Source organism: Bombina bombina, chromosome 10, assembly GCF_027579735.1.
Source record: "Bombina bombina isolate aBomBom1 chromosome 10, aBomBom1.pri, whole genome shotgun sequence".
NCBI lineage: Eukaryota > Metazoa > Chordata > Amphibia > Anura > Bombinatoridae > Bombina > Bombina bombina.
Window position 1 is genome coordinate 164,185,113 of NC_069508.1, and position 22,646 is coordinate 164,207,758.

At 43.5% G+C, this 22,646-nt stretch overlaps 1 protein-coding gene across 5 annotated transcripts in view; it reads right to left on the reverse strand.

Annotated features, from left to right (window-relative positions):
- Window positions 1-11,860: 11,860 nt before the first annotated feature.
- Window positions 11,861-22,646, reverse strand: part of OSBPL9 (oxysterol binding protein like 9) — a 253,106-nt gene continuing 242,320 nt past the window's right edge. For all 5 annotated transcript variants that reach the window (XM_053693485.1, XM_053693484.1, XM_053693488.1 and 2 more), the window contains 7 exons: window positions 19,632-19,742; window positions 18,655-18,718; window positions 17,916-18,056; window positions 17,718-17,796; window positions 17,422-17,513; window positions 16,616-16,751; window positions 11,861-12,547 (listed from right to left, as the gene is read on the reverse strand). In XM_053693485.1, the coding sequence (XP_053549460.1) occupies window positions 12,473-12,547; window positions 16,616-16,751; window positions 17,422-17,513; window positions 17,718-17,796; window positions 17,916-18,056; window positions 18,655-18,718; window positions 19,632-19,742 (698 nt within the window). In that variant the 3' untranslated portion in view covers window positions 11,861-12,472. The remainder of the gene's footprint in view (window positions 12,548-16,615; window positions 16,752-17,421; window positions 17,514-17,717; window positions 17,797-17,915; window positions 18,057-18,654; window positions 18,719-19,631; window positions 19,743-22,646) is intronic.

The following is a 22,646-nucleotide window of genomic DNA, read 5'->3' on the forward strand; positions in this document are numbered from 1 at the left end:
CTAAGCTTGTCAAGTATGTCATCCAATGGGGTCTCTACCTGTAAAGCCTCTTCCAGAGACTCAAACCAAAAAGCCGCAGCAGCAGTAACTGGGGCAATGCATGCAAGGGGCTGTAGAATGAAACCTTGTTGAAAAAACATTTTCTTAAGGTAACCCTCTAACTTTTTATCCATTGCATCTGAGACAGCACAACTGTCCTCGACAGGGATAGTAGTACGCTTAGCTAGGGTAGAAACTGCTCCCTCCACCTTAGGGACTGTCTGCCATAAGTCCCGTGTGGTGGCATCTATTGGAAACATTTTCTTAAAAATAGGAGGGGGAGAGAACGGCACACCTGGTCTATCCCATTCCTTAGTAATAATTTCTGTAAACCTTTTAGGTATTGGAAAAACATCAGTGCACACTGGAACTGCATAGTATTTGTCCAATCTACACAATTTTTCTGGCACTGCAATTGTATCACAGTCATTCAGAGCAGCTAAAACCTCCCTGAGCAACACGCGGAGGTGTTCAAGCTTAAATTTAAATGTAGACATATCAGAATCAGGTTGAATCTTCTTCCCTGAGTCAGAAACATCACCCACAGAAAGAAGCTCTCCTTCCTCAGCTTCTGTATATTGTGAGGGAGTATCAGACATAGCTCTTAAAGCGTCAGTATGCTCTGTATTTCTTCTAACTCCAGAGTTGTCTCGCTTTCCTCTAAACCCAGGTAGTCTGGATAATACCGTTGACAGTGTATTATCCATGACCGCCGCCATGTCTTGTAAAGTTAACGCTATGGGCGCACTAGATGTACTTGGCGCCATTAGAGCGTGAGTCCCTTGAGCGGGAGTCAAAGGGTCTGACACGTGGGGCGAGTTAGTCGGCATAACTTCCCCCTCGTCAGATTCCTCTGGTGATAAGTTTTTTAAACACAGAATATGATCTTTATTACTTAAAGCGAAATCAGTACATTTGGTACACATTCTAAGAGGGGGTTCCACCATGGCTTCTAAACATAATGAACAAGGAGTTTCCTCTATGTCAGACATGTTTAAACAGACTAGCAATGAGACCAGCAAGCTTGGAAAACACTTTAAATCAAGTTAACAAGCAAAAAATAAAAACGGTACTGTGCCTTTTAGAGAAACAAATTTTGTCAGAATTTGAAAAACAGTGAAAAAAAAAAGCAGTAAATCAAACAAAATTTTTACAGTGTGTATAATAAGCTAACAGAGCCTTGCACCCACTTGCAAATGGATGATTAACCCCTTAGTTCAAAAAACGGATCAAAAAAACGATATAGACGTTTTTTAACAGTCACAACAAACTGCCACAGCCCTGCTGTGGGCCTACCTTCCCAAACAAACGACTTTGGAAAGCCTAAGAGCCCTTTAGAGAGGTCCTATAGCATTCAGGGGACTCCTGGAGGAAGCTGGATGTCTCAGTCTGTAAAAGTTACTGCGCAATAAAGCGCTAAATTAGGCCCCTCCCACTCATATTAAAGCAGTGGAAAGCCTCAGGAAACTTTTTCTAGGCAAATTTAAGCCAGCCATGTGGAAAAAAACTAGGCCCTAATAAAGTTTTATCACCAAAGTATATATAAAAATGTTTAAACATGCCAGCAAACGTTTTATATTGTAAATCTATAAGAGTATTACCTCTGAAAGTAAGCATGATACCAGTCGCTATTAAATCACTGTATTCAGGCTTACCTTACATAAATCTGGTATCAGCAGCATTTTCTAGCATTTACATCTCTCGAAAAAAAATTTAACTGCACATACCTCATAGCAGGATAACCTGCACGCCATTCCCCAGCTGAAGTTACCTCTCTCTTCAGTTATGTGTGAGAACAGCAATGGATCTTAGTTACAACCTGCTAAGATCATAGAAATCACAGGCAGATTCTTCTTCTATTTTCTGCCTGGGACAAAATAGTACAACTCTGGTACCATTTAAAAATAACAAACTTTTGATTGAAGAAAAAAACAACTACGTTTCACCACTTCTCTCTTACTACCTCCATGCTTGTCGAGAGTTGCAAGAGAATGCCTATATATGGCAGTTAGGGGAGGAGCTATATAGCAGCTCTGCTGTGGGTGATCCTCTTGCAACTTCCTGTTGGGAAGGAGAATATCCCGCAAGTAATGGATGATCCGTGGACTGGATACACCTTACAAGAGAAATAGGAATCAAGAGAAAGTAGGGTCAAAGCTCAGCTTTTGGTATACCTCTGGGTCTCCTAGTTGTCTTTCTGCCTCTTGAACATAGTTTCGGGCATTGGGTCATTGTTGGAATTTTTTTTTACATTGGAAGAGTATCAAATATCAGCAAAATAATTTAGAGAGAGATTCTTAAAGAGGGGTTTTCCGCATCATCTGATAATCAGTGCCTGTAATATGGTGGCTGGAATGGATAGAAATGCTATGTTACATACGAGCAAAGTCAAAAATAAATCGGAGATAAGAAACTATCCTATATTTGTGACCAACTATAGCAACCAATTCAAACAGATTTAGAAAATTATTAAAGATTGTTTGCCAATCCTTAAAGGTGATGAAGAAATCTATGATGTAATTAAGACGGGTGTAGATGTGTTTCAAGAAAAAAAAACACTATTATAGGTAATATCCTAGCCCCCAGTGAGGTGAGAACAGCTCCAGCTAAAGGTCAGAGTTGGTTAGAATGTAAAGGGCACTATATATGTGGTGCAACAAGATGCAAAGCATGCTTATATACTTTACCAGGTAAAACTTTCCAGTCTGTAATCACACAGAAAGTATTTATGATGGATACCTGTACTAATTGTCAGAGTACTTATGTTGTGTATTTGGTTACTTGCTATGATTGTCAAAAACAGTATGTAGGTCTCACGACAAGGGAAGTCAGGGATAGGATTAAAGAACATATCTATGACATCAAATCTAAGGATCCAGACTCTCAAGTAGCCAGACATTATAAATATTGCCATAATGGTAATAATGATACACTCCAATGGCAGGTCATTGAACGGGTCAGAACCCCTAAAAGAGGGGGTGATAAAGACAGGATTCTTCGCACACGCAAAGCATTCTGGATCTTTAAGCTTAAGACCCGAGTACCAGTTGGATTAAATATACAAAATGATCTTATTAACTGTTGGCGATAATTTCACTATATATTATTTGATATAAATATCTTCATGAAATATTGCAGATTTATTACTATATACCCATATTCATATAATATGTAACTTTTCAAGTGTGTTTGATGGACGATGCAATATTGTAATACCAGGGTACTTATATACTCTTTGGTGCTAAAGATACACTCTTAACCATATTTGAGTATTATATTGCATTTTCTAATCTAACACACTGGAAAATATGTGTGGTCTGACTTGACACATTGCAATAACCTGTAATAGTATATTTTTGAAATATACACTAAATACCTTTTGTTATTCTATGGCATTGAAATGAAGGTGATACATTTTATATTTGACTCATTATGATAAGCTTTTTGCCATTTAATATTTAGATTAAATATACACTGGGTTAGTTGACATGATGTATATTCATTTTTCCTGTACTTGTAATTTGAAATAACATTGTTGTCATTATCAGCTACATAAGTTTTATTACTGTATGATGGGATTTTCCCTTATGTCCTTTATTCCTTCTATATTGGATTAGCAATGGTTAAATACTTCTTGCTGTTTATTACATCAGAGTGATTTCTTAATTTAAAGGGGCTGTGAGCTAGAGACAGCACGGTCTATGAGTAAGGCAGGAGCTGAAACTTGTTAGACCGCTGCTGTCCTAGCTCACTCTGATCTACTTTTTGCATTGAAGTTTGCATTTTATTCCATTGTGTTTTTTGGCATTAAACGTTAAGTTTTAAACTTTGAGCCTGTTTGCCCTGCCTCGCCTTTTTTCTTTTTATCTATGAACTCTGTCTGTGAATCCCTGGATCTTGCAAAATTTCTGAGAAGTTGTTTGTTCAAACGAGAATCTATCAAGAGTAACTCTGGTAGATCCCATTGATCTATATTCTTATTGAAGTCAACCAGATAAAGAAACCATTTCACTGGATGAAAGGATTGGCGACTGAGAGGAGTCTTCCTAAATGTTGACACCTGGGATATGAATTGCTGAAATTGTACAGAGAATGCTCTCTGCCCAAGTCAACATTTGGGGAAAACATCCTTCATAGCTAGGGAACTGCAAGTTCCCCCTTGAAGATTGATATAAGACACTATCAACATAGCCTTTTATAAATGCTTTGCAGGTTTACACAAAAACCGCAAGATCTGTCAAACAGTTAAGACCTAGGAGTGTGGCTGAAGTGGAGACCCCCATGTGACAGTGCAGCAGCAGAATTTTCCTATAGACTAACATAAAAACTTTTGGGAGGAACCACTCCACCGTTGCTGGTGAATCACAAGAGGTCAGTCTCCTGGATGAATGTGAATTCCAAACTGCTACATTTGCACCAAAGGGGTGCTCTCCTACATGTGAGTGAATTTTCACTGATTTGCATTTATTATTCGATTATATGCAATACTAGGTCATGTGGCACTTCTGTTTCTTTCATGTAAATGGCAAGAGTCCATGAGCTAGTGATGTGTGGGATATACAATCCTACAAGGCATTTTGAGGTTTCTCAAACCTCAAAATGCCTACAAATACATCCCCTACCACACACATACTTCAGTTTTACAAACTTTGCCTCCTATGGAGGTGGTGAAGTTTGTGCTTGATTTTTATGTTTTCTTCTATGATAAGCGCTTCTAAGCATTCTGAAGCCCAATTCCTCGCAGAGTACAGTGTTTGTCAGAGGGACGTGAAGAGAGTATTGCCTGTGTAATGTGGTACTGTAATGTGCTAGCACTGTACCTCTCAGCTACCGCTATATACTGCTCGTCTTCAACACTAGTGTATAATGTGGTACTGTAATGTGCTAGCACTGTACCTCTCAGCTACCGCTATATACTGCTTGTCTTCATCACTAGTGTGTAATGTGGTACTGTAATGTGCTAGCACTGTACCTCTCAGCTACCGCTATATACTGCTTGTCTTCATCACTAGTGTGTAATGTGGTACTGTAATGTGCTAGCACTGTACCTCTCAGCTACCGCTATATACTGCTCGTCTTCATCACTAGTGTGTAATGTGGTACTGTAATGTGCTAGCACTGTACCTCTCAACTACCGCTATATACTGTTTGTCTTCATCACTAGCGTATGTGGTACAGTAATGTGCTAGCACTGTACCTCTCAGCTACCGCTATATACTGTTTGTCTTCATCACTAGTGTGTAATGTGGTACTGTAATGTGCTAGCACTGTACCTCTCAGCTACCGCTATATACTGCTTGTCTTCATCACTAGTGTATAATGTGGTACTGTAATGTGCTAGCACTGTACCTCTCAGCTACCGCTATATACTGTTTGTCTTCATCACTAGTGTGTAATGTGCTAGCACTGTACCTCTCAGCTACCACTATATACTGCTCGTCTTCATCACTAGTGTATAATGTGGTACTGTAATGTGCTAGCACTGTACCTCTCAGCTACCACTATATACTGCTCGTCTTCATCACTAGTGTATAATGTGGTACTGTAATGTGCTAGCACTGTACCTCTCAGCTACCGCTATATACTGCTCGTCTTCATCACTAGTGTATAATGTGGTACTGTAATGTGCTAGCACTGTACCTCTCAGCTACCGCTATATACTGCTCGTCTTCATCACTAGTGTGTAATGTGGTACTGTAATGTGCTAGCACTGTACCTCTCAGCTACCGCTATATACTGCTTGTCTTCATCACTAGTGTGTAATGTGGTACTGTAATGTGCTAGCACTGTACCTCTCAGCTACCGCTATATACTGCTTGTCTTCATCACTAGTGTGTAATGTGGTACTGTAATGTGCTAGCACTGTACCTCTCAGCTACTGCTATATACTGCTAGTCTTCATCACTAGTGTATAATGTGGTACTGTAATGTGCTAGCACTGTACCTCTCAGCTACCGCTATATACTGCTTGTCTTCATCACTAGTGTATAATGTGGTACTGTAATGTGCTAGCACTGTACCTCTCAGCTACCGCTATATACTGCTTGTCTTTATCACTAGTGTATAATGTGGTACTGTAATGTGCTAGCACTGTACCTCTCAGCTACCGCTATACACAGCTTGTCTTTATCACTAGTGTGTAATGTGCTAGCACTGTACCTCTCAGCTACCGCTATATACAGCTCGTCCATCACTAATGTATAATGTGTTACTGTAATGTGCTAGCACTGTACCTCTCAGCTACCGCTATACACAGCTTGTCTTTATCACTAGTGTGTAATGTGCTAGCACTGTACCTCTCAGCTACCGCTATATACAGCTTGTCTATCACTTGTGTGTAATGCAGGACCGTCTTTAACACAGGGCAAAAGGGGCAGTTGCCCTGGGCCCAGTCTTTGTTGAGGGGCCCAAGAGTCCTTAAAAAAAAAAAAATTTTTTTTTTTTAGTTCATGCCAGACTGGTGATGTCATGTGACATGGGTCACACACACAGTCAGTGCTAATATTGTCACAGTCAAAAGTTCTCTGCTTATATTTATTTGTGAGAAACTGTGCCAGACCGTGCCAATGTCATGTGACATTCCAAGCTAGTGCCATGTGCTGTTTTAGATGTGCACTGTGCAGCACTGGATCCTAAGCCCTAACTAGGCATCCAGTCAATCCAACTGCATCAGAAAAGGTCCTGCTGGGGTTACCACTGTTACCAGGTAACTGCTCTGGTGGTGGGGATTGTTTCTGGGTAGGGCTTACTATAGGCGCATGCAGCAGAAAGCTGGAGTGGCAGGCACGTGAGGATTTGAGTATCTGTGCAGCTGCACACACCGCTCTCTTCAGTATTGAGGTTGTGTGACTTGTCTGTATCCATGCAGCCTTGGGCAGACAGCATCCAGTCTGCTGGTCCCCTTAGCCCTGCTCTTTCTGCTGTGGCTCTAAGATCAACTAACTGAAGTTTGTTAGGAAAACAGTGCTTTGTAGAAAGGTGTCAGTGGGAAGAATAAGTGAGTGTACACATGCTCCTCCCCCATGCAGCATTGTCTAGTGCAGGATGAGAGGGAACTTGTTCCTAGCAAAGTAGTGACATGTGCTGCTGTGGCTGATGTATAGTGTCATGCTGATACTTCACACATTAAGGTATGGTTTATTTTTATAGTTTTTATTTCTCTCTGTTTCAGATTTTACAGTTTCCCATAGTAGTTCTACTGTTTCAGTCAGTAAACTTAAATCTGTCTGCACCTCTATGCTTCCGCCTCAGTCTTTACCTTGCTATGCTCCTGTTGGCTGCCCTAAATCTCTTTAACCAGCTAACCTCACACCAGAATCACATTCAAAAGCATATTAAATTAATCCAGAGTGGAGGAATTTATATATTTATTTACTTATTAGTACTGCTTAGGTCCAGTTTCACATATTGCAATTTTTTTTAAATGATTAGCCCAGCAGTGGATGATCCACTGCTGGGCTAATAATTTAAAAAAAGATATAAAATAAATTGATTTAGTTGTTTTTTGGGATGTTGGGGCGGAGAGTGAAATTGAAATTGCATGGGGGGTGGGGGGCAAGAAAATGTTTGCCCAGGGTCCAGTCAGTTTTAAAGACGGCCCTGGTGTAATGTGCTAGCACTGTACCTCTCAGCTACCGCTATATACTGCTCGTCCATCACTAGTGTATAATGTGGTACTGTAATGTGCTAGCACTGTACCTCTCAGCTACCGCTATATACTGTTTGTCTTCATCACTAGTGTGTAATGTGGTACTGTAATGTGCTAGCACTGTACCTCTCAGCTACTGATATATACTGCTCTTCATCATTAGTGGGTAATGTTGTACTGTGATATGCTAGCATTGTACCTCTCAGCTACCGCTATACGGCTTGTCTTCATCACTAGTGTGTAATGTGCCATCACTGTACCTCTCAGCTACGGCTATATACTGTTTGTCTTCATCACTAGTGTATGTGGTACTGTAATGTGCTAGCACTGTACCTCTCAGCTACCGCTATATACTGCTCTTCATCATTAGTGTGTAATGTGGTACTGTAATGTGCTAGCACTGTACCTCTCAGCTACCGCTATATACGGTTTGTCTTCATCACTAGCGTATGTGGTACAGTAATGTGCTAGCACTGTACCTCTCAGCTACCGCTATATACTGCTCTTCATCATTAGTGTGTAATGTGCTAGCACTGTACCTCTCAGCTACCGCTATATACTGCTCGTCTTCATCACTAGTGTGTAATGTGGTACTGTAATGTGCTAGCACTGTACCTCTCTGCTACTGATATATACTGCTCTTCATCATTAGTGTATAATGTGGTACTGTAATGTGCTAGCACTGTACCTCTCAGCTACCGCTATATACTGCTTGTCTTCATCACTAGTGTGTAATGTGGTACTGTAATGTGCTAGCACTGTACCTCTCAGCTACCGCTATATACTGTTTGTCTTCATCACTAGCGTATAATGTGGTACTGTAATGTGCTAGCACTGTACCTCTCAGCTACCACTATATACGGCTTTTCTTCATCACTAGCCTGTAATGTGGTAGCACTGTACCTCTCAGCTACCGCTATATACTGCTTGTCTTCATCACTAGTGTGTAATGTGGTACTGTAATGTGCTAGCACTGTACCTCTCAGCTACCGCTATATACTGCTTGTCTTCATCACTAGTGTGTAATGTGGTACTGTAATGTGCTAGCACTGTACCTCTCAGCTACCACTATATATGGTTTGTCTTTATCACTAGCGTATAATGTGGTACTGTAATGTGCTAGCACTGTACCTCTCAGCTACCACTATATACGGTTTGTCTTTATCACTAGTGTGTAATGTGGTACTGTAATGTGCTAGCACTGTACCTCTCAGCTACCACTTTATACGGTTTGTCTTTATCACTAGCGTATAATGTGGTACTGTAATGTGCTAGCACTGTACCTCTCAGCTACCGCTATATACTGCTTGTCTTCATCACTAGTGTGTAATGTGGTACTGTAATGTGCTAGCACTGTACCTCTCAGCTACCACTTTATACGGTTTGTCTTTATCACTAGCGTATAATGTGGTACTGTAATGTGCTAGCACTGTACCTCTCAGCTACCGCTATATACTGCTTGTCTTCATCACTAGTGTATAATGTGGTACTGTAATGTGCTAGCACTGTACCTCTCAGCTACCGCTATATACGGTTTGTCTTTATCACTAGCGTATAATGTGGTACTGTAATGTGCTAGCACTGTACCTCTCAGCTACCGCTATATACTGCTTGTCTTCATCACTAGTGTATAATGTGGTACTGTAATGTGCTAGCACTGTACCTCTCAGCTACCGCTATATACTGCTTGTCTTCATCACTAGTGTATAATGTGGTACTGTAATGTGCTAGCACTGTACCTCTCAGCTACCGCTATATACGGTTTGTCTTTATCACTAGCGTATAATGTGGTACTGTAATGTGCTAGCACTGTACCTCTCAGCTACCGCTATATACTGCTCGTCTTCATCACTAGTGTATAATGTGGTACTGTAATGTGCTAGCACTGTACCTCTCAGCTACTGCTATATACTGCTCGTCTTCATCACTAGTGTATGTGCTAGCACTGTACCTCTCAGCTACCGCTATATACTGTTTGTCTTCATCACTAGTGTGTAATGTGGTGCTGTAATGTGTTAGCACTGTACCTCTCAGCTACCGCTATATACTGCTTGTCTTCATCACTAGTGTGTAATGTGGTACTGTAATGTGCTAGCACTGTACCTCTCTGCTACTACTATATACTGCTCCTCATCATTAGTGGGTAATGTTGTACTGTAATGTGCTAGCACTGTACCTCTCAGCTACCGCTATATACTGCTCGTCTTCATCACTAGTGTGTAATGTGGTACTGTAATGTGCTAGCACTGTACCTCTCAGCTACCGCTATATACTGCTTGTCTTCATCACTAGTGTGTAATGTGGTACTGTAATGTGCTAGCACTGTACCTCTCAGCTACCGCTATATACTGCTCGTCTTCATCACTAGTGTATAATGTGGTACTGTAATGTGCTAGCACTGTACCTCTCAGCTACCGCTATATACTGCTCGTCTTCATCACTAGTGTGTAATGTGGTACTGTAATGTGCTAGCACTGTACCTCTCAGCTACCGCTATATACAGATTGTCTTCATCACTAGTGTGTAATGTGGTACTGTAATGTGCTAGCACTGTACCTCTCAGCTACCGCTATATACTGCTTGTCTTCATCACTAATGTATAATGTGTTACTGTAATGTGCTAGCACTGTACCTCTCAGCTACCGCTATATACTGCTCGTCTTCATCACTAGTGTATAATGTGGTACTGTAATGTGCTAGCACTGTACCTCTCAGCTACCGCTATATACTGCTCGTCTTCATCACTAGTGTATAATGTGGTACTGTAATGTGCTAGCACTGTACCTCTCAGCTACCGCTATATACTGCTCGTCTTCATCACTAGTGTGTAATGTGGTACTGTAATGTGCTAGCACTGTACCTCTCAGCTACCGCTATATACTGCTCGTCTTTATCACTCGTGTGTAATGTGGTACTGTAATGTGCTAGCACTGTACCTCTCAGCTACCGCTATATACGGCTTTTCTTCATCACTAGTGTGTAATGTGCTAGCACTGTACCTCTCAGCTACCGATATATACTTCTCGTCTTCATCACTAGTGTGTAATGTGGTACTGTAATGTGCTAGCACTGTACCTCTCAGCTACCGCTATATAATGCTTGTCTTCATCACTAGTGTGTAATGTGGTACTGTAATGTGCTAGCACTGTACCTCTCAGCTACTGCTATATACTGTTTGTCTTCATCACTTCATCACTAGTGTGTAATGTGCTAGCACTGTACCACCTCCCGGATACCGCTATAGACTGCTTGTCTTCAGTGTCTGCATTTGTGCTAAATTATTTTTAATGAGTACAAGTTATATTAGCCATTAATGTTAAATTGTTGATATACAATCTAGATTTAAGATAAATAAGTTTGTTTAAACCTGCAGGGACAGTAAACCGTGCAGAAGGCTGTACTACTGCACTTGCCTAAAACCCACAGAGCCCCAGCTGTTTGCCAAAACTACTGTACAGCTGCAGGCTGTTAGCCCCTGAATAATGCCATACACTACGCACCCCATAAACAAGAGTGCGCACTCACTGCTCAGCAGTTTATCAAAAGCTCCCTGTTATGGACAGAAATTATGCAAAAACGTGTAATGTAGGTGTCTGTCCTTAACAGATTCAGCACAAGATAAACAGCTCTCAGGCTATAATGTGCCTTTCCAAACATTGAGAGATCTCACAGGACTGACGAGACAGCTTAGATAATCTCACCAGAGCATTGGGCCTTAGGTCTCTACGTTGGGGCAGCTTTGTAAATGGAAGAACTCTCCCTCCAAGTGGAAGTGAACAATCCACTATTGTGCCGCTCTCTCTCTCTCCCCCTGTAAACGTTTAATTATAGGGACATTTTAGTGCAAAACTGCACACTTTCACTTCTTAGAGCATACACTTATTGCACTGACCTAATGTTCGGGAGCCACAGAGAACTGCCGGTCCCAAGCAGGGAACAACTGGTGAGCCAACTGAAAGTGGAACAAACCTCACCAATCGCCGGCTGTATTCAGCTCGGCAGCTGCAGGGCTTTATGTGTTTAACCTTCTTTGCTGGAGTTAAACACATAGTTGGAGCCTCTATAATAAACAAATTACATCCTAAAATAAATTAGAACTCTCTAATATTTAATATATTCCACGCCCTATAACAAGATTCTGATCACTGTCCCACACAGCAGTAACACACCACGTTATTGAAGATTTAAATTTAATTGCAAATCATAAATGCAATTCTATTAAAATAATTTGCTCTAATTTTTATTAGGAAACAAATAAATACAAATGCCAGAGCAGATTGGATGAAAAAAAAATATCTATGTTTAAAGCTACCAGGTGGATATAGTGAGAGTAGAATGAATGGCAAAATGCTAAAGTAATTAAGTTTACATCCTTCAAAAGTAAAACATCTGTATTAAATGGCAGATTTATACGGTATATAAAGATTTGGATAAATAATTGCACTATTAAGTTCTGTTATGAATATAGTAAGAAAGATGGTCCGAGCAGGGTCGTCGCTGCTGTTGTCATGGAAACAAAGAGGCATGTTATACAGAGCTTCTATTGATGGTGCGCCTGAGCAAGTGCGTTTGGCAGGGGATAACCAGGGCTGGTAAAGCGAGGATGTGAGCCCTGCATGACTTGTCCATCTGTAAAGTCCAGTATCCCTGAGTTAGGAATCACAGCAGTGTAAGGGAGTTCTCCGCAGCACACGGACCAGCTTGCTCATTAGGAGTTTCAAAGGAAAAACCTTTTGTTTCTTAGTGTAATAGAATCTCTTCTGCAGGAACCATTCCTCCAGCTACTTAGTGTTTCAGGGTGGGCTCTCTTTTTAGGAGTGGTTCATCATAAACCCAACATTCACCGTCCTCGTGGAATAACTGGTGAGAAAACAATAACACGAATCAGGAGTTTATAACACACAAAATGCTCTTTACAGTTTCAGGACGATGAGTTCCACAGCCAGTGTGTACGCAGCCTATAACCTAGTAAGCGCTTACAGTATAACTGAACACTATGAAGATGCGATATAAACCTAAAATATACAGATCATCTTCTTAGCACTAACGTCATGAACTGTTAACCTGACACCACACAACCTTACTACAATATTGTCTGTATATCTGTAGAGACGACGCAGCTCAAAATTAGCCAGATACGCTCCAGACACATCTTTACTAGAATCTTCTGGAGCTGTGGGGTTATCATGAAATGCAAATTATTTGGCTATTTACTATTCTCTTACTACACCGTGTGATGATGATAACCTAAATCAAGGTTTCCTTTCCACCAATAAAGCAGAGGCAGTTGTCCTTATCAGTTAATGAGGGTTAGTACTGAAGAATTGGTTTCCATTTAAACAGCTTTTACTGTTCAAACAAACGATTCAGGTGTATAAAAACATTCTATCGTACAATGAAAGATCAGCATTGTCAAAGTCTAAGACCAGAAGACAACAGTCGGTGCCACAAGTGAGCTAAGAGGTGGCGTAGACCCTAGACCAGTGATGGCTAACCTTGGCACCCCTACATTTCATATGAACTCAACTAGATTGCAAAGTACCTAAGCATCATGGGAAATGCAGTTTCAAAACATCAGGGGTGTCACGGTTAGCCATCACTGCCCTAGACTATGTTGTACAACACACACTGATTGAAAGTATGGGGTGATGCTGTTGTCGGCTACCTGTGCCTCGGCCATCCTTGCACACAGAGCTTCCCATTATCCCTGTGTTAGTAACATGCTAAACCCTTTGTATCTACACTAGTCGCCCCTACTGGACATGGGAACCTTTATTGTTCAGATGGGCAGCAGAAATTCACTTAAATATAGCAGAACGATTGAAATATTTAGTGCTTTTAGCTTTTCTCCATCTTTGCATCACACCTCCTGGTAACCTCTCTCTTTAAAATCCATTACCACCAGCCTCTTTACTATCCTAAGGTAAAGCTAGTACAGGGCATATATCACAGGGACTCACTAAGTACAGGGCATATATCACAGGGACTCACTAAGTTCAGGGCTTGTATCACCGGGACTCACTAAGTACAGGGCTTGTATCAAGGGCACTCCCCCTGGTCGCCCTAGTACAGGGCTTGTAATCACAGGCACTCCCCCGGGTTTCCCTAGTACAGGGCTTGTATCACAGGCACTCCCCCGGGTTTCCCTAGTACAGGGCTTGTATCACAGGCACTCCCCCTGGTCGCCCTAGTACAGGGCTTGTAATCACAGGCACTCCCCCGGGTTTCCCTAGTACAGGGCTTGTAATCACAGGCACTCCCCCGGGTTTCCCTAGTACAGGGCTTGTAATCACAGGCACTCCCCCGGGTTTCCCTAGTACAGGGCTTGTATCACAGGCACTCCCCCGGGTTTCCCTAGTACAGGGCTTGTATCACAGGCACTCCCCCGGGTTTCCCTAGTACAGGGCTTGTATCACAGGCACTCCCCCGGGTTTCCCTAGTACAGGGCTTGTATCACAGGCACTCCCCCGGGTTTCCCTAGTACAGGGCTTGTATCACAGGTACTCCCCCGGGTTTCCCTAGTACAGGGCTTGTATCACAGGCACTCCCCCGGGTTTCCCTAGTACAGGGCTTGTATCACAGGCACTCCCCCGGGTTTCCCTAGTACAGGGCTTGTATCACAGGCACTCCCCCGGGTTTCCCTAGTACAGGGCTTGTATCACAGGCACTCCCCCGGGTTTCCCTAGTACAGGGCTTGTATCACAGGCACTCCCCCTGGTCGCCCTAGTACAGGGCTTGTAATCACAGGCACTCCCCCGGGTTTCCCTAGTACAGGGCTTGTAATCACAGGCACTCCCCCGGGTTTCCCTAGTACAGGGCTTGTATCACAGGCACTCCCCCTGGTTTCCCTAGTACAGGGCTTGTATCACAGGCACTCCCCCGGGTTTCCCTAGTACAGGGCTTGTATCACAGGCACTCCCCCGGGTTTCCCTAGTACAGGGCTTGTATCACAGGCACTCCCCCGGGTTTCCCTAGTACAGGGCTTGTATCACAGGCACTCCCCCGGGTTTCCCTAGTACAGGGCTTGTATCACAGGCACTCCCCCGGGTTTCCCTAGTACAGGGCTTGTATCACAGGCACTCCCCCGGGTTTCCCTAGTACAGGGCTTGTATCACAGGCACTCCCCCGGGTTTCCCTAGTACAGGGCTTGTATCACAGGCACTCCCCCGGGTTTCCCTAGTACAGGGCTTGTATCACAGGCACTCCCCCGGGTTTCCCTAGTACAGGGCTTGTATCACAGGCACTCCCCCGGGTTTCCCTAGTACAGGGCTTGTATCACAGGCACTCCCCCTGGTTTCCCTAGTACAGGGCTTGTATCACAGGCACTCCCCCTGGTTTCCCTAGTACAGGGCTTGTATCACAGGCACTCCCCCGGGTTTCCCTAGCTTGTATCACAGGCACTCCCCCTGGTTTCCCTAGTACAGGGCTTGTATCACAGGCACTCCCCCTGGTCGCCCTAGTACAGGGCTTGTATCACAGGCACTCCCCCCTGGTCGCCCTAGTACAGGGATTGTATCACAGGCACTCCCCCTGGTCGCCCTAGTACAGGGCTTGTATCACAGGCACTCACCCGGGTTTCCCTAGTACAGGGCTTGTATCACAGGCACTCCCCCTGGTCGCCCTAGTACAGGGCTTGTATCACAGGCACTCCCCCTGGTCGCCCTAGTACAGGGCTTGTATCACAGGCACTCCCCCGGGTTTCCCTAGTACAGGGCTTGTATCACAGGCACTCCCCCGGGTTTCCCTAGTACAGGGCTTGTATCACGGGCACTCCCCCTGGTCGCCCTAGTACAGGGCTTGTATCACAGGCACTCCCCCGGGTTTCCCTAGTACAGGGCTTGTATCACAGGCACTCCCCCGGGTTTCCCTAGTACAGGGCTTGTATCACAGGCACTCACCCGGGTTTTCCTAGTACAGGGCTTGTATCACAGGCACTCCCCCTGGTTTCCCTAGTACAGGGCTTGAATCACAGGCACTCCCCCTGGTTTCCCTAGTACAGGGCTTGTATCACAGGCACTCCCCCTGGTTTCCCTAGTACAGGGCTTGTATCACAGGCACTCCCCCTGGTCGCCCTAGTACAGGGCTTGTATCACAGGCACTCACCCGGGTTTTCCTAGTACAGGGCTTGTATCACAGGCACTCACCCGGGTTTCCCTAGTACAGGGCTTGTATCACAGGCACTCCCCCTGGTCGCCCTAGTACAGGGCTTGTATCACAGGCACTCCCCCCCTGGTCGCCCTAGTACAGGGCTTGTATCACAGGCACTCCCCCTGGTCGCCCTAGTACAGGGCTTGTATCACAGGCACTCCCCCTGGTCGCCCTAGTACAGGGCTTGTATCACAGGCACTCCCCCCTGGTCGCCCTAGTACAGGGATTGTATCACAGGCACTCCCCCTGGTCGCCCTAGTACAGGGCTTGTATCACAGGCACTCCCCCCTGGTCGCCCTAGTACAGGGCTTGTATCACAGGCACTCCCCCCTGGTCGCCCTAGTACAGGGCTTGTATAACAGGCACTCCCCCTGGTCGCCCTAGTACAGGGCTTGTATCACAGGCACTCACCCGGGTCGCCCTAGTACAGGGCTTGTATCACAGGCACTCCCCCGGGTTTCCCTAGTACAGGGCTTGTATCACAGGCACTCCCCCTGGTCGCCCTAGTACAGGGCTTGTATCACAGGCACTCCCCCTGGTCGCCCTAGTATAGGGCTTGTATCACAGGCACTCACCCGGGTTTCCCTAGTACAGGGCTTGTATCACAGGCACTCCCCCTGGTCGCCCTAGTACAGGGCTTGTATCACAGGCACTCCCCCTGGTCGCCCTAGTACAGGGCTTGTATCACAGGCACTCCCCCTGGTCGCCCTAGTACAGGGCTTGTATCACAGGCACTCACCCTGGTCGCCCTAGTACAGGGCTTGTATCACAGGCACTCACCCGGGTTTCCCATGTCATTTCCTTTTCCTTGCGTTCTCTGGCTTCTGCTCTCTGTCGCTCCTCAAGACGGTGCTTTGCGTCCGTTGCTGCATCTATGTCTTTGATTTTCAAGTTAAAGGTGATATCTCTCCACAACCTGTGACAAAAGAGATCATGAAGGATTCAATTAAAGTGATTAGAATGAGACCTCATCAGGTAGGTCAGAGAAAATGTAACACTCAACCTTAAAAGGACAGTCAAGTCAAAATTAATCTTCCATGATTCAGACAGAGCAAGTGATTTTAAACAACTTTAAAATTTAGTTCTAATTTGCTTTGTTCTTGTGGTATCCTTTGTTGAAAAGCTTACAAAAGTGGGCTCAGGAGCAGCTAGGCAGTACTGGAAGCTAGCTGCTGATTGGTAGCTGCACACATATACCTCTTGTCATTGGCTTGCTTGGTGTGCATTGCTGCTCATTCAACAAAGATACCAACTAAGCAAACCAGATAATAGGTGTTAATTGGAAAGTTGTTTAAAATGGTCTGCTCGGTCTGATTCATGAAGGGGCAAGAACACAATTTTTTTATTTTTATTTTAAGTTATTATTGTAGAGCAGATCTTGGGGATCTGATTGTGGCCCTTGACCAGCATTTTTGTAACAAAGGTTAGCTAGAGTCAGACATCTATTTGTATGGCCACTCTGCCGGGAGGTGGTCTGGCATCTGAAGTGGCTTTGTGGTTGTTTATAAAGTGTTTAACTCTTTCAGAAAAGGGGTTAAAACCTGCTGTGTACTATAATTTCTACACTCATCTGTTTATTACCTCACCTGCGAGATTCATATTCCAACTGATCTTCTAACTTCCGGACCTTCTTTTTTACAATAGGCATTTTCTTGGTATCTATAAACACAGCATTCTCCTGCAGAAGAGAAGCCTTGTTAGGAATCAGTAAACAGGAGGGGCGATAGAGAAACCCAATAGATATATAAATGGCTTAGTGCATTGGCGAAGACCCAGGGGTTTGTGCTGTATAAACTATGTAAGAGCCGAACCTTTAATAAAGCTACATTAGAATGGGGTGGCTGAGGTTCAGCATCAATAGATGTGATAGAGCTGCATTTACCCCATTTGGGTACTTTGCATACATGACGCCGTTCCACTCTCCTTCCACTGAGCAGAAAGATTTCTTGTCATTTGGAGAACTGCAAGACCAGAAAACAAACAGAGGATAAGGAACATACAATCATAATACCTAACTGAGCAAGAGCCTGGGAGATCCGCACAAACCGCAACTTACTCTTCCCTTTAAATAAGTACTCACTAGATTTCTGCAGTGACCCTGTGCTTCTTGCCACCATAGAACGGTTTTGTATGGAATGTGATGGTCGCACTGTAGCCGCTTTTGGAACAGTTAATGTTGCATTCACCGCCAAGTTCCACCCAAGGCACTGTCAGGATAGATCTAAACAACCAACCAAAACATATTAACCCACGTCATGTTGTGCTAGCAGTCTCTAGGACCAAAGAGGTTAATGCATCTTTATACAGTAACCAGGGGCGTAACTACAGGGGTTGCCACTGCTACCAGGCCCATCCTTTTAGGGACAGCCACTGCAACCTCTAAGCTGTGCAGCTTGTGCAGGAAAGGGTCATATACAGGGGTGGAAAAATATCACTATGGTTACTAGTAAGAGGTTAAAAGCCCAGAGAGAAAAAGTTACTAGTGCACTCAATGTTAAAGGGACCATTGGAGATTTCAAGCCCTGGTTATTTTAGAAGGGGTGCTGTTCAAATAAGGGGGCCCTGCCACAGAGTTTGCCCTGGGGCCCAGTGAGTTCTAGTTATCCCCTGACAGTAACAGCAATTATAGTGTATTTTTCTCATAAGTGATACATTAAGTCATACACTGGAACTATATTAGAGATATATGGAAGTGTTCAGCTGAGCTGTGTGCGTTACCTTCAGAGGTTTGTATATATAGTGAAACAATTTACCAAGCATAAGCCTAACCCCAGCAGAGGCTGGACAGCAGAACAGATCCCCCCAACATCCCTACTCACCTCCCATACCCATTGGGAAAGGTTAAGATGTAATGTTCATCGTAATCCAGGCAGGAAACGCAACCTGTCGGACACACACATCACAGTCAGGCTATGCATGCTGAGTAATAACATGCATAACTGAAAGATCACGGAAGGCTCACACCAAACGATATCATGAATTGTTACATTTTAGTTCTGATAAAAACTATAATGTATTTATTTTTCTAAAATGGCATCACAGGTCATTAAAGGGACATAAACACCTTGTAATTACTACTCTTAGAATAAATTAATGTCTGAATACATTAATGCCCTTGTATCGACAACTGTTTTTAAATGACCAATTTTCAGAGTAAAATTACGTGAAAATGGGACAAATTAATTTTTTTTTACATTCATAATTAAACATGTTATATAACAAAGTTATGAATTTTACGAATCTTTAACAAAATATAATTTATAAATCTCTAATACATAACACAGAATTCTTCAAAACACCTTAAATGGACAGTCTACACCAGAATTTTTATTGTTTTAAAACATAGATAATCCCTTTATTACCCATTTCCCAGTTTTGCATAACCAACACAGTTATAATAATATACTTTTAACCTCTGTGATTATCTTTTATCTAAGCCTCTGCAAACTGCCCCTTTTTTCAGTTCTTTTGACAGACTTGCAGTCTAGCCAATCAGTGCCTGCTCCCAGATAACTTCTCGTGCACAAGCTCAGTGTTATGTATATGAAATACGTGAACTAACACCCTCTAGTGGTGAAAAACTGTTAAAATGCAATCTGAAAGAGGTGGGCTTCAAGGTCTAAGAAATTAGCATATGAACCTCCTAGGTTAAGCTTTCAAGTAAGAATACCAAGAGAACAAAGCAAAATTGGTGATAAAAGTAAATTGGAAAATTGTTTAAAATTACATGCTCTATCTGAATCATGAAAGTTTATTTTGGCCTAGACTGTCCCTTTAAGTCACACGTCGTCCTTACCTTGCCCAATATTATGGACCCCAATGGACATTCCCAAAAATTTAGACTTGGTCCAGATGTGAGCATTGAACTGTATTCTCTTGTTGTAACATTCGGCATAAAAGGCTGAAACTGCACAAAAGAAGAGAGAAAATGTGCCATGAGCAGCATTCTTGCATCTCAGCTAATCAAAGCTTACAGTAAGGTCTAGTTTTGTCAATTAAATAAGTGCTAAGGATGGCGAGTGGCTCTCAATGCAACAACCCAACTCATTCCTGGCTGTGAGTGTGTAATCTGAGGGTGCGCTGTTGGTATTTTACAAGATCAGCCTTGATATAAAAAAACATAGTTTATGCTTACCAGATAAATTCCTTTCCTTCCAGATAGGGAGAGTTCACGGCTTTATTCCTTACTGTTGGGAAATACAACACCTGGCCACCAGGAGGAGGCAAAGACACCCCAGCCAAAGCCTTGAATATCCCTCCCACTTCCTCATCACCCTAGTCATTCTGCCGAGTGAACAAGGAAAAGTAGGAGAAACATTAGGGTATAAATTGTGACAGAAGAATAAAATAAATAATAGGGGACCGCCTATAGACTAGAAAAAATGGGCGGTGGCCGTGGACTCTCCCTATCCGGAAGTAAAGGAATTTATCCGGTAAGCATAAATAATGTTTTCCTTCCTAAGATAGGGAGAGTCCACGGCTTCATTCCTTACTGTTGGGAAAACTATACCCAAGCTCCAGAGGACACTGAATGAATAACGGGAAGGAACAAAAAGGAAGAGGCAGACCCTATTCTGAGGGCACCACAGCCTGCAAAACTTTTCTCCTGAAAGCTGCTTCAGCCGATGTAAAAACATCAAACTTTTGAAAAAAGTTATGTAAGTAGAACTAGGTAGCCGCCTTACAAATCTGACCCATAGAGGCCTTGTTCTTAAAGTGCCAAGAGGAAGCCACTGCTCTAGTGGAATAAGCCATGTCCCGCTGCCTCGTAAGCTAAACGGATCACACTCCTTAACCAAAAAGATAGGGAAGTCGAAGTAGCCTTCTGTCCCTTACGCTTCCCCAAATAGACAACAGAGAGGAAGATTGTCTAAACTCCTTAGTACCTGAAGATAAAACTTCAAGGCACGAATCACATCCAAATTGTAAAGTAAGTGTTTCTTTGATGAAGTATTAGGACAAGGAAGGAACCACAATCTCCTGATTGATATTGCAATCTGATACAACCTTAGGAAGAAAACCTAATTTATTATGCAAAACTGCCTTATCTGCATGAAAAATCAGATAAGGGGGATCACAATGCAAAGCAGAGATCTCAGAAACTCTGTGCGCAGAGGCAATAGCCAATAAAAAAAATGGAACCTGTTGCAAAACCTTAAGAAAAAAGATATAGGCTCCAAGGAGGAGCCCCAGATCTAAACACAGGTCTGATCCTAATCAGAGCCTTAACAAAGGACTGCACATCTGGAAGCTCAGTGCAATAAAACCGATAGGGCCAGAATCTATCCCCTCAGGGAACTAGCAGAAAGGAGAAAAGATAAGATCCTGGCAACCTTAACTCTGTGCCAGGAAAATCCACACTCTTCACACCAGAATAAGTAGGTCCTAAGTAGATACACTGAGTAACTGGTTTATGAGCTTGAATAAGTATCAATGACACTCTCAGAGAAACCTTTTTTGGCTAAGACTAAGCGTTCAATCTCCACGCAGTCAGCCTCAGAGAATTTAGAATTTGATTAACCAATGGACCTTGTATCAGCAGGTCTCTGCGACAAGGTAACTTCCACAGAGGAGATGAGGACATCCCCACTAGATCCGTGAACCACATCCTTCGCAGCCACGATGGAGAAATCAGGATTACGGATACCCGCTCCTGCTTGATGCGGGCCACCACTCGAGGAAGAAGCGGCAATGGAGGAAAAAGATATAGGAGTTAGAACCTCCAGGGCACTGCTAGTGCATCTATTAGATCCGCTTGGGGATTCCTCGACCTCGACCCGTACCTGGGTAGCTTGGTATTGAGACGGGACGCCATGAGATCCATCTCCGGTGTCTCCCACTTGCTGCATATCTCTGCAAAACACCTCGGGATGGAGAGACCATTCCCCTGGATGGAAGGATATGCTGCTGAGAAAATCTGCATCCCAGTTGTCCACACCCGGAATGTGAATTGCTGACAGCGAACAGCTGTGGGCCTCCGCCCACTCCAGAATCTGTGATACAATCTCCCAGGATGGTCTTAATCATGTCCCTCGGGACAGATGATCTGGCCAGAGCCACCAAGAGAGCGATTCTCTCGACCGGCTGTCTAATACAATCTGTTGAGACAGATCTTAATGATCGCTGTTCCACTGCCTCAGCATGCACAGTTGTAAAGGTCTGGGAAGGAACCTGGCAAAAGGAATGATGTCCATGCAGGACACCATGAAACCAATCACCTCCATACACTGAGCCACAGAGGGACTCAAGGAGGTCCGGAGGGCAAGACATGCTGAAGTTAGCTTGCAACGTCTCTGGTCTGTTAGAAATATCCTCATGAATATGGAGTCTATTATAGTACCCACAAATTCCACCCTGGTACTTGGGATAGGAGAACTCTTTTCCAAGTTTATTTTCCATTCATGTGATCGAAGAAGACTGAGAAGGGACTCCGAGAATTCTTCCACAAGACGGTTCTGGTGATGGCTAGAAGAGCCCCCAGAACCTTTGTAAGATTCTGGAAGCAGAAGCTAGGCCAAACAGAAGGGCAATGAACTGGAAGTGAATGGAATGGAACATGAAGGTAAGCGTCCTTCAGATATATAGTGGTCATAAACTGGCATTCCTGCATTAAAGGAAGGATGGACCTTATCTCTATCTTGAAGGAAGGGACACTGAAAAATGTGTTTAAGCACTTTAGGTCTAGAATTGGGCGGAAAGTTCCCGCCTTCTTTGGAACCACAAAAACATAATTTATGCTTACCTGATAAATGTATTTCTCTTGTAGTGTATCCAGTCCACGGATCATCCAATACTTGTGGGATATTCTCCT